General features: G+C 54.7%; 2 protein-coding genes across 7 annotated transcripts in view; both read left to right on the top strand.

Annotated features, from left to right (window-relative positions):
- Positions 1–183: 183 nt before the first annotated feature.
- LPAR5 (lysophosphatidic acid receptor 5) lies at positions 184–11,225 on the top strand. 2 transcript variants are annotated; one of them, XM_036864802.1, is made up of 2 exons: positions 184–387; positions 7,751–11,225. In XM_036864802.1, the coding sequence occupies exon 2, from the start codon at positions 7,973–7,975 to the stop codon at positions 9,074–9,076; it is 1,104 nt and encodes a 367-aa protein (XP_036720697.1). In that variant the 5' UTR covers positions 184–387; positions 7,751–7,972; the 3' UTR covers positions 9,077–11,225. The 2 variants fall into 2 exon arrangements, with proteins under 2 accessions (XP_036720697.1, XP_036720699.1); XM_036864804.1 differs by lacking the exon at positions 184–387 and adding an exon at positions 6,268–6,312.
- An 8,758-nt stretch (positions 11,226–19,983) lies between these two features.
- Positions 19,984–23,365, top strand: part of CHD4 (chromodomain helicase DNA binding protein 4) — a 30,568-nt gene continuing 27,186 nt past the window's right edge. For 4 of the 5 annotated variants that reach the window (XM_036865240.1, XM_036865241.1, XM_036865239.1 and 1 more), the window contains exons 1-2: positions 19,984–20,107; positions 20,942–21,119. In XM_036865240.1, the coding sequence (XP_036721135.1) occupies positions 21,020–21,119 (100 nt within the window). In that variant the 5' untranslated portion in view covers positions 19,984–20,107; positions 20,942–21,019. The remainder of the gene's footprint in view (positions 20,108–20,941; positions 21,120–23,365) is intronic. The other variant, XM_036865238.1, reaches the window with a different exon arrangement.

Genomic DNA, 23,365 nt, shown 5'->3' with positions numbered 1-23,365 from the left:
CGGGAGGCTGGGGGTTAGTCATCTGGCATCTGTGGGTGGGTGTGCCAGTTAGGCTTCCCGGAAACTGCAGGGAGTGTGTGAGCCATGGTTGGGTGGGTGGGTGGGTGGGGGGCATTAGTGGGGGAGAGTCGGGGCTGCATTAAGTGCCATGATCTGCTGGGGTTTCTTCTCTGGCCAGTCCGTGGAGGCCGCTGAGGGCACTGCTTCCTCCTCTCTCTCTCTCCCTGCCCTGCTCGGGGTTGGCTGCGTGCAGGGAGCTGGGATCTGCCGAGATCTGCTGAGGTGCGTGTGTCCCACCCACCGGGAACAAGTCCTACCAGCCCAGCCTGGCCCAGAGCAGGCAGAAGCAGGCTTGGAGCAGCGGCTGAGCCACAGTGGCGAGCACAGGTATGGGGGCGTCCCAGGTGCGGTTGAACCTCACAGGGGCCCGTGGGGCAGCACCCCTTCTTTAGAAATGGGAGACATGGGTGGGGATGGAGGTGAGAGGGGGCCCTGGGCCCTGGGAAACCTTTCTGAATAAAGAGTTCAAAGGGACGGCCTCAGGCAGGCAGACCTCAGACAAGCGGATGATGCGCCCTAGACCTGAGGCACCAACGTACCCTGGAGCCTGTATGTCCGGGGGCTGTGTCTGCCCCTTCACCCGTTAGGCCCCCGTTGTCATGCTGAACCCCAGATCCCAGGCCACTGAGGAGGGAGGACCCTCTGGGGATGGTTTCCAGCCCTTTCCCACTCTCAGATAAGACAACCCCTGACCCTCTCACCCCAGGGCTGAACCTCTGCTGGTGACAATGAACTGATCTGATTAAACTCCACAAGCGGGTTCAAGGCACAGATCTGCTCTCACAGTTATCCCTCCCAGCTAACCAAAGAGTTCTAGTGGTGCCTTAGAGAGATACTGCCTTCACCCAGTGCGTTTTCTTTATAAGAAGATTAGGGACTTCCCTGGCGGTCCAGTGGTTAAGACTCTGCGCTTCCACTGCAGGAGGTGCGGGTTTGATCCCTGGTTGGGGAACTAAGATCCCGCATGCTGTGCGGCACGGCCAAAAATATACATATAAAAGATAAAAAATAAAGTGTTGGTAAAATTAGTTTAAAAAAAAAAAGAGGATTAGACCAGCTGTCTCCAATGTTCCTACAGTCTGGTAGAATGTGGCCCATGGGTGTCATGAAGTGGATAAAATTTCAGGTACTGACCATGGGGTTGGGGGGGTGATATTGGAGGGTGGGTGAGGACTTCTGATACCTCTGCGTCACACCACTGAGGGCAGCTGCCCACCTGTCCCCTGGGTCTATGGGGGCCTCTCTGACGGGAAGGGGCCTCCCATCAGGTCACATCTCCAGTCCCTTCAGGATAAGCTGAAGTTGTCGCCGAAGAGGAGATGGAAGCAAGGCTTGAGGAGGAAGCAGAAACTTATTCGACCCGCGAGCCTCACCTCCTGGCCGCCCAGAGACCCCAGGGCCCGGCTGTGCCTCTGTCTGATGCCCCCAGCGTGTACCCCTGCAACACGGAAGCCTTGCATGCCCAGGCCCGCGGGGAAGGGGGCAGCAGAGGCGTGAGGGCTACGTGTGGAGCACGCGCAGTGCTGCCCGAGGTCAGGGTGAGGGCCATGAAGCCAAAGGCTCCAGGAGGTTTCTCTGAGGCAGCGGGACCCAGCCAGGTCCCAAAGCAAGGACCACCCAGAGCACAGGGCTGCGGAGGGAGGCTTGAGCCCATCTGAGCCTTGATTGGGACTATGTTTCCTGTTTTTTTCAGCTCTTGACAGCAGGGTGGAGAAACGTCTGTAGGTGGGGAGGTGACAGCCATGCACTGGGGAGACTTAATTATGGAGCTGTAGGTCGCCTTTGCTTTCTGCCTTAATTATGGAGCTGTAGGTCGCCTTTGCTTTCTGCCTTTTCCTAGAAAACACTTCGGGAGGGATGAGATGAGAATACCCAGGGATGGTGCTGGAAAGGCAGGAAGAGAGGCTCAGGTGGGGAAGGGTGGGGAGAGGCTGGAGCAGGAATCTGGGCTGGAGAAAGCAGAGCAGGCTGGATCAGGGAGGAAGGAGGATGGAGAGAAGGTAGGACACCCGGCAGGGGGGAAGAACGTGGCCCTGAGGGCAGGAGGAAGCCGTCCACTCAGCCCGGTGACCTGGTACCACCTCCACCCCACAGGCTCCCCAGACCCAGGACAAGCTGATGGGCAGGATTCGTGTGTACCCAGAGCAGCCCTGGGACAGAGCTTTTCACAAAAGCCTTCAGACTTCCTGAAGCTTCCGCTGAAGGCTCAGCACAGTCTGGATCTGTCTGGGGAGTCTGAGCCTACAGGCGTTAAGAGGTCTTCACAATTACGAATGTCTGTGGGTAAAGGGTGCATCTTCTCGTGGCTGCCAGGGTGTAGCGGCAGAGGAAGTGGGCTCAGCCAGCAATGCGCAGGAGCGCGTGCCGTGCGGGGGAGGTGGAGGGTGGACACGCTCCCTGGCGCCTGGCCGCCAGCACCTAAAAGAAGGTGGGAGCTATTCCAGAGCTGGTCTTCTGGGGCAAGGAGGATGAGGAGGACTGACATTCCCACTTTCCAAACTTCTGAAGGACGTGGATTCCTGAGGAGAGGAGGTGGGGTGTAGGGGGGCAGGAAGCACATGGAGGGGGTGGCAGACAGGAGGAAGCTGTACAGAGACGGGGTGTCTCTCTCCCCTCCCTGCCCCCATCACTGTCCCAGATCACCCATCCGTTTCTGTTCCGCTCCCCTCTGCATCCCTGGTCAGGCGCCAGAAGGGTGGACACCACGGGCCAGCTGTGTGGAGGAGAGGAAGGGAAAGATCATGATCTAGCCTCCTGGCCACTTTTATCCTCCATTCTCACTTCCTGCCAGGGCAGAAAATAGCCCTGCCCCTCTGACTTATCTCAGCAAAGAGTAGTGCCCAGCCCAGCTCAGAGGGCAATGGGACAGGTCCCAGAGGCCCCGAGGACATAAGGAACCTGGGCCCCGGGTGTGCAGGTGGGAAGCTGAAGGACAGAGGAGCGGCGTGGAGGAAGGTGGCCGCACACCGTCTGGCGTGTGCGGGGTGTGGGGGGCTGGGATGTGGGCGGGGCCATCCCCAGGGCCTCTCTTTGCCTCTCAGCGCCTTGGGGCCGGGATCTGTTTGTGCACATCTGCATGCGTGTGTGTGCTCCTGAAGCTGCCTGTCTGTCTGTCCGGCTAAGGATAATGTCCCTAAGCGGGGACGGTGTCTGCTTTCCTCCCCTGGCTCGGCTGTCTGTGCCTCCATGCGTGCACACGTGTGTTACAGGCTGTGGATACACGTTGATTCGTATGTTACTAGGGATCTTGTGTGCACATCGCTCAGTGTACCCTTACCTGCGTGTGGCCTTGCACGCGTATGTGTGTGTGTGTGTGTGTATGTGTGTGTGTGTAGTGGTGTGCTCACATGACCTCCGGGCGTGCTGAGGTTACTGAGCCGGCGTGGGCCTCCACGTCCCCCTTCTCCCTGGTGAAATGAAATCCCAGTGTCTCTGCTTTTCTGGGGCACCGCTGCTTCTTTGCTTTACGTCTCCCGCGCCCCCCAACCTGACCTCTTGCTCAAGGCAGGGCTGAGGAGAGTGCCAGGCCACTCCTCGCCCACATCTAGAGCCCTCCTCCCACTTCTTGTTTGCCTCCTTTTTGGCAGTTCTTCCATCTTTGCCATCTGGCCTGGCACTGTGCCCATTCAGCTCCACTGATGGGGAGCCCTCGGGAAGCAAGCGGATCAGGTGGGGACCAGGGCAGGGGCCTGGCAGCTCTCAACAGCTTGGGCCATTCTGTGTGAGTCTGTTGGAAAGGGGTGGTTTTTTGACAAATAAACTCAAGGGCTTCTCCGCTTTGGATTGGAGTAAGGCGAGAGCATCGCCATCTACTCTCCTGAAGGATTCCTCACTCTCTACGTTTTAGTAGCAGCTCACCTAATACATGTTGGTCTCTTTAACATTGCAACTTTGTTGACGAAAGACTTGGGATTCTTGGAAAATAATTACCCATTCACTCATTCAGTGTCTAGGATGTGCCTCCTAGTTGTAAGGAGCTATGGGTGCTCCAAGTAATGCTTAAGAATGATAAAATGTTACTGTGATTGTAGCTGTAAACTGTTATTGAAGTTTTAATGCAAGCTGTTTCCAAACGAGCCTTTCAAAAGGGACATGCCTTTCTCTGAGTTATACGTGCGGACAGGATAGTCAGGAGCGTGATAAGAAGTGGTTGGACTGATGCAAGAAATATTATAACAGGATTACAGGCTGGGCGGACATGGGGGGAGGGGGCAGATTTCCTGAAAGGCAGCCAATGAATATCACAAGGGCCTGCTCGGTAGAGAGACTGAAGTGTGAGTGAGCTTGGGAAGAGAGCTGTGGAAGGTGTGGCCCGCACCCCAGGACCCTACTGTCTGGCTGGGGAGATGGGACAAAAACACATGTCATGACCTAAGGAGTTCAAAGCAGCAAACTGTTTCTGTAGGTAAGGGGAAATCATCAGGAAGGGCATATTCGTGTGTGCGAAAGAGAGATGAGTTTGTGTTGCCAGTGTTTGAAGTGGGAGAAAGAAGGAAGTGGGTTATTAAAAAGTACGTGTTTCAATTGGACAAAGGAGGAAGTAAAACGATTCACCTATGGGCACAGATTTGATATAGGCAGCTATAAAAGTTAGGTGCTCTGTGCGGCAGTCAGCCTCATACCCACCCACCCACTCTTGTTGGAAGCAGCTTGGACTTTGGAGCCCGGATGTCCTGGTTTTGCGTCCTGACTTCACTCCTCACTGACTGAGCTCTTGAGTAAAAATCACGAGAAGCTCCTACCTCAAAGGGCTGTTGGAAGGATTAGAGCTTGTGCGTGTAAAACACCCTGGGAGATGGTGAATGATCAGTAAATGGCAGCTATTATTTCTGACCCAACATTTATGGAGGGAGGGCTGGGGCTACACAGATGAATAAGTCACAGGCCCCAGGCCCTCCCTCAAGGAGCTCCCAGGTGGGCGGGAGAGGCAGACCAAGAACAGCCAGTTATAGCACAGGTGGGAACAGCTGACCTGTGGCCAAAGTGCTGGGAAAGCTCCAGTGAGGGGACTCGCCTGGTGGGAAGGGAGGGAGTCAGGAAAGGCATCACGGGGTCCTGAGAAATGATTGAGTTTGCCAGTTGGAGAATGGGAGGAAGGGCATTCCCAGTTGCAGAAACAGCACGTGCACAGACAGAGCCCTGAAGATGTAAGGTATGTGCAGAATTATCACTAGTTTGGCGTGACTGGAGCAAAGGAGCATGGGAGGTGGGCACGTTTCAGGAAGAGAGTCTGGCGTTACTTGCTTCTCAGCACGTTTAAGACCCACCTAGCATTATTTTCATTGATGAAGTTGGTATTTTGCAGAGAAAGTGTTTCCTTATTCCCTTCAACTGTTGTACTATGCTTCTTACAAGTCTTAAACTGCTGGAGTCAGAGTCATGGTTGGAGGGAGAACAAACAAACGAACAAAAAGACCCTAGAAAACTTGTTATAGTCATGTTTACAACTTGGTTCCATGTAAGGATTTAAGTGGCTCCTTTTGAAGGGAGTATGCTCCGCATCTTGGGATAATCGCTCAGGGTCTCCGGATAACTTCTGTCCCTAAGATGGCCCATGGACGCCCATGTTCATTAGCATGATTCACAATAGTCAAAAGATGGAAAAACCCAAGTAACCATCAACAGATGAATGGGAGAACAAAATGTGGTGTATATATATAGGAATATATTATTCAGCCATAAAAAGACTGTAATTCTGATACAAACTACTGCATGGACGGACCTTGAAAACTTTAAGCTAAGTGAAATAAGCCAGACACAAAAGGACAGATATATGATTCCACTCAGATTAGGTGTCTAGAATAGGCAAATTCATAGAGACACAAAGTGGCATAGAGGTTGCCAGGGGCCGGAGGGAGGGAGGATGGGCAGTTATTGGGTAATGGGTATAGAGTTGTTGTTTGGGATGATGAAAAAGTTCTGGAAATAGTGGCGATGGTTACACAACATTGCGATTGTACTTAATGTCACTGAATTGTACTCTTAAAGATGGTTAAAATGGTAATTTTTTTTTTTAAATGGTAATTTTTAAGTTATGTATATTTTACAACACACACAAAATAGATGGCGCCTGGGGGTCGCAATGCAGGGTTGGCTGCTGTGGCCTTATGGCATTAAGGAAGGTGGAATCCTAAGACCAAGTCCTGTCTTCTAACTCCTCCACCTCTGACCACATCCTTCCTCTGACAGCTTTTGCCTGGGGACAGCAGCGGCTGTGGTCTGCCCTCTCCAGTAGCCTCATCAGCACGCACGGTGCTTCCTTGTCTCACTGCCACCCTCTCTGGGCCCCTTCGAGCCCTTAGGACGAAATAATCACCTGCCCCCATCAGGGAATCCCAACTAGGAAGCACCCGAGTCAGACTCTCCAGGGGAGCACCTGGAAAAGTTCAACCCACGGGGCCGTCCCCTGCCTGGAAGGACTGTGCTGGTGTGTGCGATCAGCCTACGGCAGCGGTTCCCAACCTTTCTGGCACCAGGGACCGGTTTCGTGGAAGACGATTTTTCCACGGACGGGGTGGGGGGATGGTTTCGGGATGATTCAAGAGCATTACATTTATTGTGCATTTTATTTCTATTATTATTACATTGCAATATGTAATGAAGTCATTATACAACTCACCAAAATGCAGACAGGAGGCAGAGCTCAGGTGGTAATGTGAGCGATGGGGAGCGGCTGTAAATACAGATGAAGCTTCGCTTGCTCACCTCCTGCTGTGTGGCCTGGGGGTTGGTGACCCCTGGCCTAAGGGACCCCCATTATATTACTGTCCCCATTTTACAGATGAAGAAACTGAGAGAGGTCAAACAATCCAGCTGAACCAGGTCGCTCTGACCACAAACCCAGCCCACACAGGAGCAATCGTGGAGATGAGGCTGGGATTTTGTCCTGTACTTGGGAGTTTGAACTTTATTCTTTAGATAATGGGGAGTCAGCGGAACGGGCTGCTGCCAGGGGAGGGGCTCCACAGTACTTCTCACCACCTGACATAATACCTTTTTACATGGACTTTATTATGTCTCCCTTCAATGGAAGGGAACATAGGTGGGGGCAAGGCCTTTGTTTTGTCCACTGCTGTAAACATGCCTGGAACCTTCTAAAATCCCAGTAAGCATTTGTACAGACTTCCCTGGTGGTCCAGTGGTTAAGACTCCGGGCTTCCACTCCAGGGCGCACAGGCTAGATCCCTGGTTAGGGAACTAAGATTCCACATCCTGCATTTTGGCCGCGAGGCCAAAATGATAATAATAATAATAATTAAAAAAATAAAATCCTGGTAAGCATTTGTAGAAGAAAGAAAGGAAGCAAGGGAGAGATGTTAGTAGATAATAACAGTAAGCAAAGCACTTTAAATATATCATCTCGTTGAATCTAACGACCTCGTGAATTAGGGGCCCCTCTCCTTTTTTTTTTTTTTTTTCCAGGTAAGGAAAATGAGGGACAGAGAGATTAAGTCACTTTTCTGAGGACAAGAGCCCAGATTTAAACCTAGGCAGGCCTGACTCTAGAGCCTGGGCACTTAGCACTGTGCCATAGAGCGGGCTGCAGAAAGCTGTTCTGGCCAGAAGGACGGTGGAGGAAAGATGTGAGGCTGAGAAAAGGCCCAAGAGGCCAGCAGGTTCAGCTATATGGCATTTGTGTCTTCAGCCCTTCCTTGCACAGTCTTGACTTCTGGCTTCCCTCCTGTGCCAGGTCTCCACTGCGGCCGATGAAGCTCTGACCAAAGGCATCTGATCCTTCACAGCTGTCCGTCCTGCAGCCACAGCCCACAGGCCTATGCCCGGCCCGCACTTGCTCTGGGACTCTGTGCAGCCTCCAGGCCCCTGACCTGGAGACTGGAGATGAACGCGAAGCCAGGACGCGGGTGCGCCCCCGTGACGCCCCCGGCCTAGCTCCTCCTCGCCCTTGGGCACGATGCTGGCCAACTCCTCGGCCAACGACTCTGATCTCAGGTGCCCGGACCACCAGCCCATCCACCGCCTGCACTTGGTGGTCTACAGCCTGGTGCTGGCTGCAGGGCTCCCCCTCAACGCGCTGGCCCTCTGGGTCTTCCTGCGCGCGCTGCGCGTGCACTCGGTGGTGAGCGTGTACATGTGCAACCTGGCGGCCAGCGACCTCCTCTTCAGCCTCTCGCTGCCCTTGCGCCTCTCCTACTATGCGCAGCACTACTGGCCCTTCTCGGACCTCCTGTGCCAGCTGGCGGGCGCCGTCTTCCAGATGAACATGTACGGCAGCTGCATCTTCCTGACCCTCATCAACGTGGACCGCTACGCCGCTATCGTGCACCCGCTGCGGCTGCGCCACCTGCGGCGGCCCCGCGTGGCGCGGCTGCTCTGCCTGGGCGTGTGGGCGCTCATCCTGCTGTTCGCCGTGCCCACCGTCCTGGTGCACCGGCCCTCGACCTGCACCCGCGACGGCCGCCGGGTGCACCTGTGCTTCGAGAACTTCAGCGACGAGCTGTGGAAGGGAAGGCTGCTGCCGCTCCTGCTGCTGGCCGAGGCGCTCGGATTCCTGCTGCCCCTGGCAGCCGTGGTCTACTCTTCGGTCCGCGTCTTCTGCACCCTGGCGCGGCCCTACGCCACGCGGAGCCAGCAGCGGCGGAAGACGGTGCGCCTCCTGCTGGCCAGCCTGGTCATCTTCCTGCTGTGCTTCGTGCCCTACAACGCCACGCTGGCCGTGTACGGGCTGCTGCGCGGCCACGTGGTGCTGGCCAGCCCGGCGGCGCGCAACCAGGTGCGCGGGGTGCTGATGGTCATGGTGCTGCTGGCCGGCGCCAACTGCGTGCTCGACCCGCTGGTGTACTACTACAGCGCCGAGGGTTTCCGCAACACCCTGCGCGGCCTGAGCTCTCCGCTCCGGGCCAGGACCTCGGCCACCAAAGGGTCTCGGGGGGCACCCGCCGAGCCGCCCGCTGAGACCTCCCACGCCACCGTGCCGGCCGCCGCCAGCCAGGGGCTGCTCCGGCCCTCCGACCCCCGGGGCTCCTTCACCCGGTGCCCCGAGGACTCGTCCCTCTGAACGCACGTCGTGCCAGAGCGCGGTCCCCTCACCCCACCCTCGCGCCTCTCGCACTCGCAGACACGCAGGGGGTGCACAGGAGGGCTGTGGGTTGGGCATTTGGGCTTCTGAGCGGCAGCTCCAGCTCACAGATGCAGAAGGGAACAAAGTGTGGGGGGCAGGGGCACGGGGAAGGAAGAGCGCGGCTGCAAATGTCTTTAACTAGGTGGTGATGGCGAGCGCATAAGGACCCCTTCCTTAGTACCTAGGAAGTGCTGCTGTGAGCCTGCTCGTGCAGAGGCGGGAGACTGGATGAAATGCCCTTGGCGGGGCAGGAAACACGGCCATAGCTGGTAGCTGGAGCAGAAGATGGGTGTCCTGCCTTTACACCGACCGCAGCAGTCTTCGGGCCATGGACGCCACCCACTCCCCTTTCCACCTGGTCTCTGCCTGCCCAGCACTGAGGCCTAATGCAAAAGCGTATTGGATGCCGGCTGAATTGGTTTCCTTCTTGTCTAGTGACTTTTAACAATTTAGATCTGACGCCCAGCGTGGGTGGGTGGGGGCAGAGGGGGTTTTCTTCCAAGTTCCTGGTCACTGTTCCCCTTTCTAGGTCCTGCCTTACCCTTCCACCTCACCCACCCTTTCAAAAGCTCCTCCATTCTAGATCCTAAATCCACGCCCCCCCCCCCACCGTGTGTGTGCGTCTCTGCTGCTTCATCTAGAATAAGGAGAACATTCTCTGTACTAAAGTAGTAGTTCTCCAATTTTTGGGTCTCAGACCATTTCATACTCTTAAAAATGGAGAATTCCAAAGAGAGTTTGCTTATGCTTTGTTCTTTTGATACCTGACCATATTAGAAATCAAAAATAGTAAGTTTTTTAAAACAGAAATACCCAAGCACACATTCCAATAGCTATGAGAGCAAGTGTCATCACACTTCATGAAGACTCTGGAAAACTCCACCTTCTACTCGTGAGACAAGGAGTGAAAAGGACAAATGACATCTTAGTAGTAGTAGTATGAAAACGGTTTTGATCTCGTGGACTTCCTCAAAGAATCCATCCCCAGATCACACTTGGAGAGCCATACCTGTACTGAAGTATTAGAGTCGTGTGTAAAGTCTTCCCAGGCCATTATGTACATTGTTTTTACCGCTGCAAGGAGGGGGCAATGCTCAGCAAATCAATTGCTAATTGTAGTCCGTAAGGCTTGGGGTTTTCTGGAGGGGCGGGCGGGTAGGAGCTGCACACCCAGTGAACACTACCTGGAGCTTCCTGGAGCTGCAGCGGGAGGTGGGGCTAGAACTAGTTGCACAAATACTCTGGAGGAGGTGGAGGGCTTCTCTGGGCAGGGAAAAGGGAACTGTGCCAGAGCCAGGCAAGAAGTTTATGGGAAAGTTAAGAGTGCGATGGACGGGAGGACAGGAGTAGGCTGACTGCTCTGGGCAAGCTGGAGGTAAGGAGATGGAAGTCTGGTTTACAGGCCACCTACTGTTTTCCCTCTTTAGCAGAGTCGGGGCTGGGAGGAATGGTGGAGTTGGCACTATGACATCTTGAGACCCTGACATTAGTGAGATTCGTGAGGGAGTTGGTGCTATGCACATGTCCTGCATGCATTTCTGTCCCTATGTCTCTCAATGCTGTATATTTCTGTGTATGTGCGTGTGTGTGTGACAGTGTCAGAGTTTTCCCGGGTGTGTCTCTGTGTGTTTTAGTTCGGACTAAGCCTTTTGTGTGTCTTTATGTGATCGCTCCAGATGGTGATTTACAAGGGTAAAATGACCCCTGGTGGCCAAACCGGAGAACTGACCCAGATTCCTCAGTGGTAGCCGTGAAGTCGGGCTTTCCTCCGTCTGGCCGGTTAGAGCCCTCACCTCCTGCTGCTCTAGAGGGGGTTTGATGGTTAGCACCTGCTCCATCTTGCTCCATCCTTAGGGTTCAGGACCCGTGCCCTTCCAGCCCTGGGGGCACCAAACGTCATCACCGTCCAAAGTCTCAGGGCTTTGCCCTATCCAAACTGAAGAGAATACAATTTTTAAAAATTACTTGAGTATTTTTATATGAAGATAATGTGAATGAATTCCAAAGTAATTAAAACTCACATAGCAAGTTTCTTCTAACATACTATATAATTTACTTATTTATTTATTATAACTTTTATAGTTTATTTTCTGTCCCCCCCTCACCCCCCAAGTAGAATATAAGCTCCCTGGGGGCAGGGATTTTTGCTTGGTCCGTTCTCTGATGTATCCCCAGCATCTAGAACAGCGCCTGGCGTAAAAGAAGTACTTAATAAATATTTGTTGCATGATGAACGGTTGAATCTATTTTTTAATTTATTTTTTATTGAAGTATAGTTGAATTACAATGTTGTGTTAATTATTGCTGTAATGAACAGTTGAATCTTGCTGTGAAGTAGTTTACTATTTAGTGGGGACCACAGAACAAGTCAACAATAATTATCATTCAAGATGGAAGATGAAAGAATGCAAGGTAAGGCGCTGGCCATTAATTTGGTGGGCAGTGGGCAGCCTCTGGAGGTTCTTTTTTTAAAAAATATATTTATTTTATTTCTTATTTTTGGCTGCACTGGGTCTTCATTGCTGCGTGCAGGCTTTCTCTAGTTGCGGCGAGCGGGGGCCACTTTTCGTTGCGGTGCACGGGCTTCTCATTGTGGTGGTTTCTCTCGTTGCGGAGCATGGGCTCTAGGTGTGCGGGCTTCAGTAGTTGTGGCACGCGGGCTCAGTAGTTGTGTTGCAGGGGCTTACTTGCTCCGCGGCATGTGGGATCTTCCCGGACCAGGGCTCAAACCCGTGTCCCCTGCATTGGCAGGCGGATTCTTAACGACTGCGCCACCAGGGAAGCCCCTCTGGAGGTTCTTGAGTGAGATTTTGCCCACCCTGACACACTGGGTGGGATAAGCTGTAGGGAAATGAGGTGGGGAGAGTCTAAGGGGAAAGAAAGACTGGTGAGGGAGCTGGTCTAGGATAAGTGTGCTCGTGGCCTGTGGAGGCAGATGGAAATGAGCTTTCTCCAGTGTGGAATCTCCTCTGTTTAAGCTCTGGTGGACTGTTTCCCCACATTCAGTGTATCCAAAGGGTTTCCATCCTGAGAACAGAGAGGCAAGAATAGATTCAGGAGGGGACTTCCCTGGTGGCACAGTGGATAAGACTCTGCGCTCTCAATGCTGGGAGCCCGGGTTCGATCCCTGCTCAGGGAACTAGATCCCACATGCATGCCGCAACTAAGAGTTCGCGTGCCACAACTAAGGAGCCCACGTGCTGCAACTAAGGAGCCAGCAAGCCTCAACTAAGACCCCATGTAACCAAATAAATAAATAAATAAATAAATTTTTTTTTAAAAAAAGAATAGATTCAGGAGATGTTGCAGGCAGAGGAGGAATGAACAGAAGCTAACACTAACAGGAAGTTTAAGGAAGCCTGTAACCACTGCCTGCCATTTTCACAGGATCCCCCAACTACTGGGTGGCCAGTATGACGGGGGTGAGGTGTGGGAAATCCAGAGCCCTCACCCCTGTGTTCTGGAGTTACTTACCCCTTTGAGGCTTAGGAAAATCCAAAGGAGGAAAAGGATAAAATCTTAGATGCTGGAAGAAGAGCGTTAACAAGTTGTAAAAATACTTGCTATGCCAAGACCTCAATTCAGTGCTTAAAATGAATTCTTTTATTTCATTATTATAATAACCTTCTGAGTTAGGAATGATGATTATCTCTATTTTACAGATGAAATGCCCCGGAGAAGCTGAGGTCTAAGGTCACACAAGCAGGAAGTGGCACAGCATCTGTTAGACTCCGGAACTCCTACTCTTTGCAGGACACCCTACAGTATCTCCCCTTCCTTTACTGCCCACCTTCTCATCCCTGGTTCCCTTACACCCACCGCCCCCTGGTTTCCTTTCCTCTCCTTCCCTCCTCACGTAGGCCACCACTCCCTCACCCTGAGTCTACTGTGTCATCTCTGCCCACCTTGTGCAGTTTTTCCTCCCCACTCCTAACCCACGCACCCTACAGCATACCTGCCCCTTCCTGGTGTGGCTGTGTGAGCGCTGAGAACTGGGTTCACTCATCGTTCCAACGGTGGTGGGTCCTAAAACACACCGCATCGAGGGCTCAGAAGGGAGTGGCTCATGGGTGGCACCCAAGGCGAGATGGCTCAGCCTTCAGGCACTTGGCCATGACTCCCCTCCCCCAGCTGGGATGTACTCAACATCTCCAAGACAACACTCCTGATTGTCCACCAACTAAACTGAAGAGGACACTCCCCCTTGGTTCTCCTCAAAGTCTGTCTCCTCTGTAGAACGGTCCCTCCATGCAGTGAGAGTAGTTGGGGGAAGATGAACAATCACTGGTCTTGAGATAAAACAAATTCAGGAGAACCAAGGCAAAGGTAAGGGATCCTAAAAGGGAAGAGATGCTTGTTAGCCCTGGACCATCCTGAGGGAAATCCCTGTGGGGTTGCCACTTGGGGTCTCCTAGAAGAAATGGGGAGGGGGAGGTTAATCTCACATGGAGCCTTCCTTCTCCCTTCTTTCAGGAGACCCTGGAGACAAGGGAGGCTGGGGAACTGTCACCATGCTATCTTTTCCAGAGGAGCCCTGAAAACACTGAAAAGTGAAGTTTCTCCCAGGGGCTTGGGGAATCCCGAAGGCTCTCAGAACTTCGCAATCAAACAAACCTGGGTACTAATTTCAGCTCTGTCACTTCTTGGCAATGTGACCTTAGAAGCTATTTAACCTCTCTGAGCCTCCGTTTTCTCTTCTGTGAAATGGGGATCGTAATATCTACTTATCGGGCTGTAGTGAGGGTCAATGAGGTCACCTTTGAAAGGCACCTGAGAGACACCCCATAAGGTGGATCTCTCTTTCCAACCAGGGTATGGGGAGAAGATGCTGTTGGTAAAGTCTGCTTGTGATGCTCAGCGGGAGTGTTTCTGGAAGACAGCAAGGGTTCCAGGTGAATCCTCACCCAGACAGGATTCTGCCGGCAATCAGAACCAGGGCCGGGGATGGGTGAGCGAGGCAGGCTGGGCCAGCTGCCATGGTGCTTGGTCAAGGAGGCAGGGGCAGTGACTGGCCTGTCGCCCTCTGGGGGCACTCTCTCCCCACCGGCCTTGCTGTCCACCCCACAGACAGAAGAGTGGGTGGGAAAGTGCCTGAAAGGGAGAGGAGAGGGGGCATGGGATGAAGAACCAAGCCAGGGAGAAAGGGCAAAAGAGGAGGCTGGAGGGGAAGTGAGGGCCCAGGCAGGCACAGGGTGGGGCCGGGAGAGGGGCCCAGGGCCGGAGGGCGGGAGACAGCCTGGGAGGGAGAGCGCTGGGGAGGGAGGAGGGAGGGACAGGCAGGGAGACCGGCGGCGCTGACACAGCCTCGATGTGTGGAACGGGCTGGGGTTTGGCCCACAGGTCAGGCGTCTGGCAGTATTATGGGATGGAGAGGCCTTAGGAGACAGGGAGAGTATTATGGGCTGGAACAGCCTTAGGAGACAGGGGAATATTATGGGCTGGTGAGGCCCGGTTCCAACTGGAGGCGGGAGGAAGGGGTGCGGGGCGGGAAGGGGGGGTGGTGGTGGAAGGGAATATTATGGGCTGGAGGCCTCCTGCGACCAGAGGCAAGAGTATTATGGGCTGGCAAGGCCTTCAGTGGCCAGAGGGGGGAGCAGCGGGGGATGGCACCGGCTGCATGTGACCGAGGGGGGGGCCAACTTGGGGGGGTGGCGAGTGGGGGTGGGGGAGCATATTATGGGATAGCTCTTTGTACCTACTGCGGGGACTGCTTCTCCAGAAGATATTATGGGATGTCGTGTGTGGGAGGGGGAGAGGGGCTGGGGGATTATTATGGGATGGTGGTGCAGAATGGGGAGGGCCTGAGGCGCTCTTCCCCAACTGCCCCCTCTCCCCCCCCCCCCCGACCCCTTACTCTCTTGCCATCCTCTCTGAGGTCTGCCTTCTTTCACAAATGGCCCAAGGAGAACACCTGAAATCCACTCCCCCCGACTCGCTCTGTGGGCACCTCAGCCCATCCTAGGCATCCCGCCTAATTAGCAGCCACTTCGCGGGTGCTGAGGGGGAAAGGAAGCCCCTGGGGATGGGGAGAAGGTCCCAAAGCGGGGATGTGGTGGCCAGTGGGCCACACCTCCCACCTGCCCGGCGTCCCCTTGGCTCCCCATCCCCGTGGGTCACTCTCCGTCCCCTTCTCCCTCCCTTCCCCAAAGTGGGGGCCCTCGATCCCCCTCCCCTCCCCCTCCCCTCCATTCCCTCTCCAGCTCCCTCCACAGCCGTAACCAGTAAAACAGGCGGCCAGTTATTATGGGATGGCTGCTCCCAGCAGCTCTGCAGGGAGGGGGCGGTCACCGCGGAATGTCTCTTGTGGGTGGCTATTATGGGATGGCCGCCTCTCTTTTTTGGGGGGGGGGGCTAGCAAGGAGAAGGATTATTATGGGATGTGCCCGGCACAGCTGGGTGGGGCTGTCCTGGGTAGGTGAAGCTCTGGGGAAGGGGGATGGGGAAGGAAAGGAAGGAAGAGGGAGGGAAGAAGCTGGGGAGGGTGGGGTGAGCCCTGGAGCCAGACCTGAGGCCTGGCAAGAGTGACTGGCTGGAGAGGTTCTTCAGTGACAGCTGTTTGAAGAGGCCCCCGGGGGCAGGCTAGAGCTAGCCGGATCTGAGCCCTGGACACCTGGGTCCCTAAACAGCTTGTGAGCTACAGGGTCGCTGAGTCCAGGCATGCAGTGAGGAGGCCTGGGTTCTGGCTGTGTGACACACGAGGGAGTAAGTGCTCCTGGGTGACCACAGCACCAAGTACTCCCCTCCCTCCCTGCCTTCCTGGGTTTGAGCCTTGGGACTGTAGCTCAGGTAGGGGTCAGGCCAGGGGAGCTCTGCCTCCTTGTAGTCACACCCAAGGAGCTGAGACTGTGTTGGCTCCTGCAGGACACACGCCTGGGTGGTGCCCCCCAGTCCTGCACCATCTGCATCCTGTCTAGCTATCAGGGTGCACTGTCACTGTGGCTTTTCTGTCCTATGTTGCCTTCCCAAACCCCCTTTTCTGACAGAGCAGGAGAACCCTAGCCCCTTAGACGTCTTATGAGCGGAGTTTCTGGGACTCACAGAACAGAGATGTAGAGAGAAGAGCTATAGAGCATGTGCTGAAAACTCCACGGACAGCCCACTCTGTTATTCCAGGTTCTTCTGTACCATGGGACGGAAGCAGAACTCTAAGGTAACCAGCTAGAGAGGCTGTCCCCCTGGGTGCATTAATCAGGAGATTATCCCACCCTTAGTCTCTGTGGGCCAATCATGCTGGTGGTTTATTTATAATTTATCTGGGAGGGTAGCATGGGGCTAGGGTATGGAGGCAAAGCACAGAAGCGTAAGGACCACAAAAGCAAAACACAAACACACACATCCTAGCCCTCTGGAACTCAAGAAGAGAGGAAGGGACTTTAACCTTCCCCTTGTGGTGGTATCATGGAGAGGTGGGGAGTGAGAGGAGCCAGGGTATAAGTGGGTACAACCTGCAGGGATGGGGCAGAGGGGCTGTGGTGGACAAAAGGGACCATGTTTGTAATCACAGGCAAGAGGCTGTGACTACCCAGTTACAAAACTCTCTTCCTGGTTTATATTATGAGTCACTGTAGTAACGTGGTATATATATGGGAAGGAGAGGGTATGGGGCAGGTGGAGACATTACAGAAGGGAATTTGAGCCCTGGAGGCAGGCTGGATCCCCTAGAGAAATGGGGAAGGGGGAGGTCGTACTGAGTACCTGGCAGTTCGTACACGAATGAGAAACTTCTTGAAAGGAGGTCTACCCACATTATGGTATCTTAATGAAAGAGCTGCCTCCTCTCCCACAAGTAAGGAATACAAGTTTTCCTCTTAGTACTCAGAATAAGCATGGGGGAGGGTTTGCACAAATGAATGGGGCCCAATCTTGATGTCAAGAGAATTTAATGAGAAGACTAGGCAGCCTTGCAGAATGGGGGAAACAGCCTGTGTGCCACAATGGATATGCCGAAAGGGTGGTCCCGGGAGCTAAGTCAGGTGGGAGCTGGGGGAAAGCCTTATCAGCATCACTGGTGGTCTCCTTGGAAGCAGAGGGATAGTGATTCCCGAAGCAAGCTCTTGCCTCTCCTGAATTCATCTCTCCTCGCCAGTTCTCCAGTCCTGAGGTTCCCAGAGGAGGGAGAGTCATCTGGCCAGGCCCTTTCTCTAGGGAAGTGAGATTAGAAGGGCAATGCAGAGATGATGTGAGGTTCGTCCCACTCACTTCTGGTCAGGAAGGGCCTCTCCTAGGAGGAAGTTCCGGTTTCTCTTCAACCTGTCCTACCACCAAGGGTCTTGGACTTGTGTGAAAAGCAGAGGAAGATATTATCTGACTTTGGGGTCTGGAGCAGTGGCAGCAAGGAAGTGGCGCTGGGATATTGGTTTTCACCCAGGTTCTGGTTCTCTGGGGATCAGGAAGAGGGAAAAGTGACAGGCTATAGACTTAGGTTCTCTTAGGGCCAAAAGATTTTAAGATTGGGCTCTCTGAATTTCTTGGGCTGGGTCCCCAGTGTAGCTGCAGGGTAGGTGCAGTTAGGGAAGGGGATGGTATGTGTTGGGAGGCTACCTTGTGGCATAATAAATGAAGAAGGCATTCTGGGATGTTGACTTGTACACAGGAGGGGAAGACGGTGAACGTTATACAAAGATGAGGGTTTTTTTGGGTGGAGAATGGGACCTCAACAAGATGAGGATGGGGGCAGTTGGAAGTATTATGAGATTTCAGGATATAAAATGAAAAAGTATATAAATAAGAAACATGGGGCATTGAGGGTAAGCAGAACTTGGTGTTCAAGCATGAGGATGACAATCTGGCATGTTGATGAGTCTCTCAAGAAGGAAGCACATGATGATATTATAGGATTTCAGTATTAGAAACGCTGGACGGATGAACATTGCTTTTCAATCAAAATCCCTTAGTATGTAGGGAGCAGATAGGAGATTATCTTGACCATCCATCTATATATTTCAAATCCTTTTGAAATACCTTCCGGGCTCTAGAAGGACCGCTGAGAACTTCTACTGGGATCTGATCTCTCCTGAGATCAGCTGGGATTTGTTTTATTCTCTGTAACAGGAAATTAGGAAATAGCACTCAGTTTTCCATTGACACCAGACATTCTGTCTCATCTTGGAGTTTGGTTGTTTATGCTTCTTGAAGGGAGGCACTCCCCATGGTGCCCAGCTTTGTGCCTTGCTAGGTACTCCGTCAACATCTGTTGCGTAAGCATGAGTAGCAGTGAGCAGAGAGAGAGCAGTTCTTGGATCTTTGTGTGCATATAGCGGGATCCTCAGTTCACACCATGGTGGGATGTCCATCCACAGGAATGGCCTAGGGGTGAGAATAGACCACTTGACCTGGGGAGGCGGTGTGGGAAGAGGACTGCTGGAATGTTGAGAAATAATCTTTAGTGGGAGTTTGTAATTATTATGGGATGCTTTGGGGTGAACTAAACTTTATGTGAATGGCTCATCTGGCCAGTACGGTATTTGGTTGGTCTTACTCAAAACTCAACTGGAGGTAAGTGTCTGGAGAACACCTGGATTTTGGTGGGATTGGGTGGGGCCCTAGTTTGACTCTCAGTTCCTGCGTGTCTGGAAATGATAGATGAGGGAAGCTAGGGTCCATCTTAGACATCAAGAGGCTTTGTGCCAGGACACTGCTTTGGCTCATTAAGGGATGAAGGTGTGTACAAGTTGGGGTGGGGGAGAGGGCAATGTGGGTAGCCTGTTTCATCCTCGCTGGTGTGGGTGTTAGAATAGACTGACAGCCTTGGAGACAGGGGAGGTACGAGTATGAATATTATGGGATGCCTGGCTGGAAAGGTAGAGGGGTGGTGGAGTGGAGATGAAGCATTATGGGATGTGACTCTGGGTTGTGCTGGGAGTATTACGGTATGTCTGGTTGACCACGGGTTCTTTGCAATTATTATGGGATGTCAGGGTGTGGGTGGGGGAGTAAAATTATGGGATATCTTTCCAGTGTTAGAGGAAAGGAGATTAGTTGTCCCTCCGTGGGGTGACAGTAGGGCTCTTGATCATTATGGGATATCTCTTTGATAGGGGAGGAGTGGTTATTACGGGCTGTGGACTTGAATGAATGTGTGAAGCTTGGGGGTCCTGTTGTGAGGATCTAGCCTGCAGGGGCCGAGGGCAGCGCCAGGGGGTTGGTTATTATGGGATGTCAGTATAGAAGGTGGGAGACATTATTACGGGATGTGTGTGGGAGGAGGCCAAAGTGTCCGTTGTGGGGGGGGGTGGTGAGTTTCTGCCTATTATGGGATATCAAACTGGGGGTGGATGAAGAGTGGTTATTATGGGATGTACGTGGGGGATGGGGATTGAGTATTATGGGATGCGAGGCTGAATGGCTGGGAGGGGAGCTTATTATGGGATGGCCATGGGGAGGGAGAGGTGACGAATTATTATGGGATGTTAGCATTAGGGCCAAGAGTGAAGAAGTTGGCAAAGGATGGCTATTATGGGATGTCTGGGGGGGGGTAAAGGGTTAGTTGCAAAAGGTCGGCAATATCATGAGATGTCAACAGCCCTGGCATATATGTGTATGGTGTGTGCGTGGGGGTGGTGGCGGTGGTGGTGGTGGTGGTGGTGCTGGTGGTGCTGGTGGTGGTGCTGGTGTCCGTGTGTATTATGGGATGGCCAGGGGGTGGGTGGTTGCCCGGGTGACACGCGCGCGCGCGCTCGAGGGGGGCGTGGTCAATGGTTGCCGGAGCGACGAGGGGGCGGGGGTTGCCCGGGAGACCTAGGGAGGAGGGTGGCGGTAGTGGAGGGGGGGTTGGAGTTGGTTGAGGTTATTATGGGCTGTCCGTGGGGGGGCGGGGCCTGTGCGGTGGGATTTCCCGGCCGGTGTTTCGGGCCCTTTAAGAGGCGACGCTGGAGCCGGAGCCATTTTCCCCCCTTCGGCCGCGGCGAGGAGGAGCCGGAGCGGGAGTGACACCGGGCCGGACCCAGCGCGACCTGCGGCGGCTCTGGGGTGAGGAGAACGCGGGGTTCCCAGAGAGACAACCCCTCTCAGCCCGACCGGCCCCGAGGATCCTCCCTCCACCCAGCCGCCCCTCGGGCGTCCCCGGACCCGCGGAGCGCCCCCTGCCCGGGGAGCCGACCCTGCCTCTCCCTTTCCTTCAGGGCGCCCAGCCCCCGCCCTCGTCCGGCCCGAGTCTCGCTCCCCGCGACTCCCACCTCGGGCTTGGCCTCCCACAATGCCCGGCGCCCCCCTCGCCCTTTGCTCACTTGCCCCCCGGGACACGTGGCCCGGCCCCCTGCCCGGTGGGAGCTCCGGCCCCCCACGCCCCTGCCTCCAGCCCCCTGGAGCGCCGAGCCTCCACGCCCCCTCGTCCCCGCGGCTCCTCCGGAGAACCCGACTTGTCCCAGAGGACAGCCTTTGGAGAGCTACCCTGTCTGGGGATTGGCCCCTCCCCAGGCGCAGGGAGGCGCCCCCCCACCCCCCAGTGACCTTGTGTCCCCGAGCGCCTCGCCGCCGGCCGCCTCCCTCGGCCCCCCCGCGCCGCGGCCACTCGGACCCCTTTCCCCGTCACGCCTGGCTCCGTCCAGCGGCTTCTCCCCTCCCCACGCCGGCACCGGCCTGCCCTCGGGGGCGCCGCTCCCTCTCGTCTGGGGGGCTCCAGCCGGGGAACCGGCTTCCGGGCTGCCCCCGGGAGCGTGGAACTAAAGTTCAGCCTGAGTGGTTCGGGTGCCCTGCTCGGGTGGCTGTGGGGCGGCCGGGGGTGGGCGGAAAGCGCGGCGGGGTGGGGGAGGGGGCCGTGCGCGTCACTGACTGTTCTCTTTCTCTCCCCCCTCCCCCGCACAGTGACTCGGGCCAGTGTCGAGGGCCCCAGGCCGCAGGCAGGAGCAGCTGGGCCAATTCCCTGGCCAGGAGCGGAAGGGGATGGCGTCGGGCCTGGGCTCCCCGTCCCCCTGCTCAGCGGGCAGCGAGGAGGAGGATATGGATGCACTTTTGAACAACAGCTTGCCCCCTCCCCACCCAGGTAACAGCTTCCCCAAGGGCCGCGGGCAGGAAGGAGCCATCTGGGCCCTCCCTGGCGACTCTGGTGCGGCAGGGTTGAGTTTCTGGGCTTTCTCTGGGCAGTCGGAGGTGGAGGGCATCCGAAGGGAGTGGTTCCCTTCTGCGGAGCTGTTGTGCGAGGGGGCTGGAAGCCATGTGCCCTTCTGGGCTCCGCGGACCGCGATGCAAGCTTGCTGCACTGTCTTCGGGAATGCTGTGCAGATCCCGGTTGAGGGAGCTCTCCGGGCTGGCAGGCTTTGCCTGGCGTGGGTCCCAGGAGGAATGCAGGTAGCTGGGACCCCTGGAGGCGGCGCGGCGGAGGCGGCGGCGGCGGCGGGGTTGAGGATTGCGGTTGGAGGAGACCAGCCGGGCATCTCTGCTAGTAGGATCCTGTAGCTGCTGCTGTGGAGAGGAAAGAGGGAGTGCGGGTTACTCTCTGATTATTTTTAGCTTCTGATCAGTTACCGGCTTTCTGTGCAGTTTCAACCGTGTGAAGTTTGAATTGCGCTCCTCAGCTGGGATCTAGAGCGCTTTTAGTCAGGCAGATTGCTGGAATGTTGAGTGGGGCTAGGGGTAGGATGTCATAGCCTGCAGGATATACTAGGAGGAGCAAAAAGAAGGAAGGTGACACCCTGGGCACCCCTCTTCCCCTGGCAAGTGGACTTAATCCTGGCTTTTTTCCCAGGAGGCTTCTGCCCTGTGCAGGTAGCCTGGGGTTTGGGCTGGTGGTGTGAAGTGTTTGTGTCGGTGTGTTGGGGGTTGTGCTGTCTGTGTTTTGGGGTGGCTCCTTGGACTGGCCGAACCCCAGTGGTTATAACCAGCCTGCATGATTGGAATGGCTCTTGTCTATCCTCAACTGATGATGGATGTCATGTTTCTAAGTGGATGTCTCGCTCCTCTGTCCTTCGTTCTTCAGAGTGCTTAGCTAAGTCACCTACTTGTTTCCTTCATCTTTTTTTTTAGTTTAGTTTTTTTTTTTTTTACATGCCATTTCTTCATCTTCCTTGTTTATATTTTTATTTTAATTCTGGAGCCTGCTGGTCCTGTTTTTGTTTCCCATCAAACATCTTTCACTTTTGCCTTCTCTTTCCTTAGCTCCAGCTGCAAGTTGAGGTGGTCTGGGAGAGATGTTTCCACATTTGGCACTTTCTAAGTTGGAAGTCTTCACTTCAACCTGAGGCCACTTAGGAGAGGGTCAGTCTTCTTACTGAATCTTCAGCTGTTGGGATAAGAGTCTCATCACCGTGTAGGGCAAGGTGGTAGATTTCTGTGCTGTGGCCCAAGGTGGGGGTAGGGTGGTGGCAGTGGAGGTGGTCCCATCCTTTCTGTGCGGGGCATGAGAAGTAGCAGTGCCATCCAGCCAGCGTTGGTTCCACATCTTGGCTTCCCATTGGCCCCTTGGTCTGGGGCTGCCCCTGTGTTGACTGGGAGCCTGTGGGCTCCCAGGGTGAACTCTGCCCCAAGCTGTAGCGTGACCCAGTTTTTCCACTTGCCCCACCCCATTCCTGCCCCTTTCCCAAATCGTTCTCTATATCTCAGCCAGTTTGCCGCTTGCCGTGTCAGCACATCTGCCTGAGAAGTTTGAGGGTCTTAGGTGGGTGGAAGGGTGTCCCCTTTGCCTCCGTGAGTTTGTCCTTGTCTCTACTTCCAGCTTTTATGGAGGCGTGGCTGATTGGGAAGGGGGGCACCACGGGAATTGCTGGGGAGAAGCCCTTAAGAAAATGATTCTTTCTGGTGAGATCCAGGCTGGTGTCCCATTCCCAAGGGAATGGGAGGGGCTGTCTTGTGCCTGGCCTGATCCTGGGCTGAGAAGGAAAGGGGGAGGCTGATGGTGCTTTGTCCAGCCCAGTGCCGCCTGTTCCCTAGTATCTGCCTCGCACAGGAAGGGCGGAGTCAGAGGCATTTTAGGGCCAGTTCTGGGGGTCAGGCGCAGAGAGCGTGTGTAGGAGAAAAGGAAGCGTTCTGTTGTCCTCCGCTCTCTAGGTGCCGCTCCGTTTTCCTCTGTGTTGGATAGGTGGCTACCTCTCCTCTGTCAGAGGTGGTTTAGGATCTGTGGCCTGCACTCTGGTAGAGGTGGGGAGGAAACTGAGTTTCACAGGCGTCTTGTGGGCTCCCATTCCTCCAGGTAAATCTTTTGGGAGTCAGAAGGAAGGTTGTGTGCTCTGACCACCACTGAACTCTTGTTAAATCTAAGCTCCGATGATTGAAAGCATAACGATTGAGGGAGTA

The sequence above is a fragment of the Balaenoptera musculus genome, chromosome 10 (assembly GCF_009873245.2).
Source record: "Balaenoptera musculus isolate JJ_BM4_2016_0621 chromosome 10, mBalMus1.pri.v3, whole genome shotgun sequence".
Lineage (NCBI taxonomy): Eukaryota > Metazoa > Chordata > Mammalia > Artiodactyla > Balaenopteridae > Balaenoptera > Balaenoptera musculus.
Note: the sequence above shows the minus strand (reverse complement) of the source record. Positions and strands in the feature narration are given on the sequence as shown.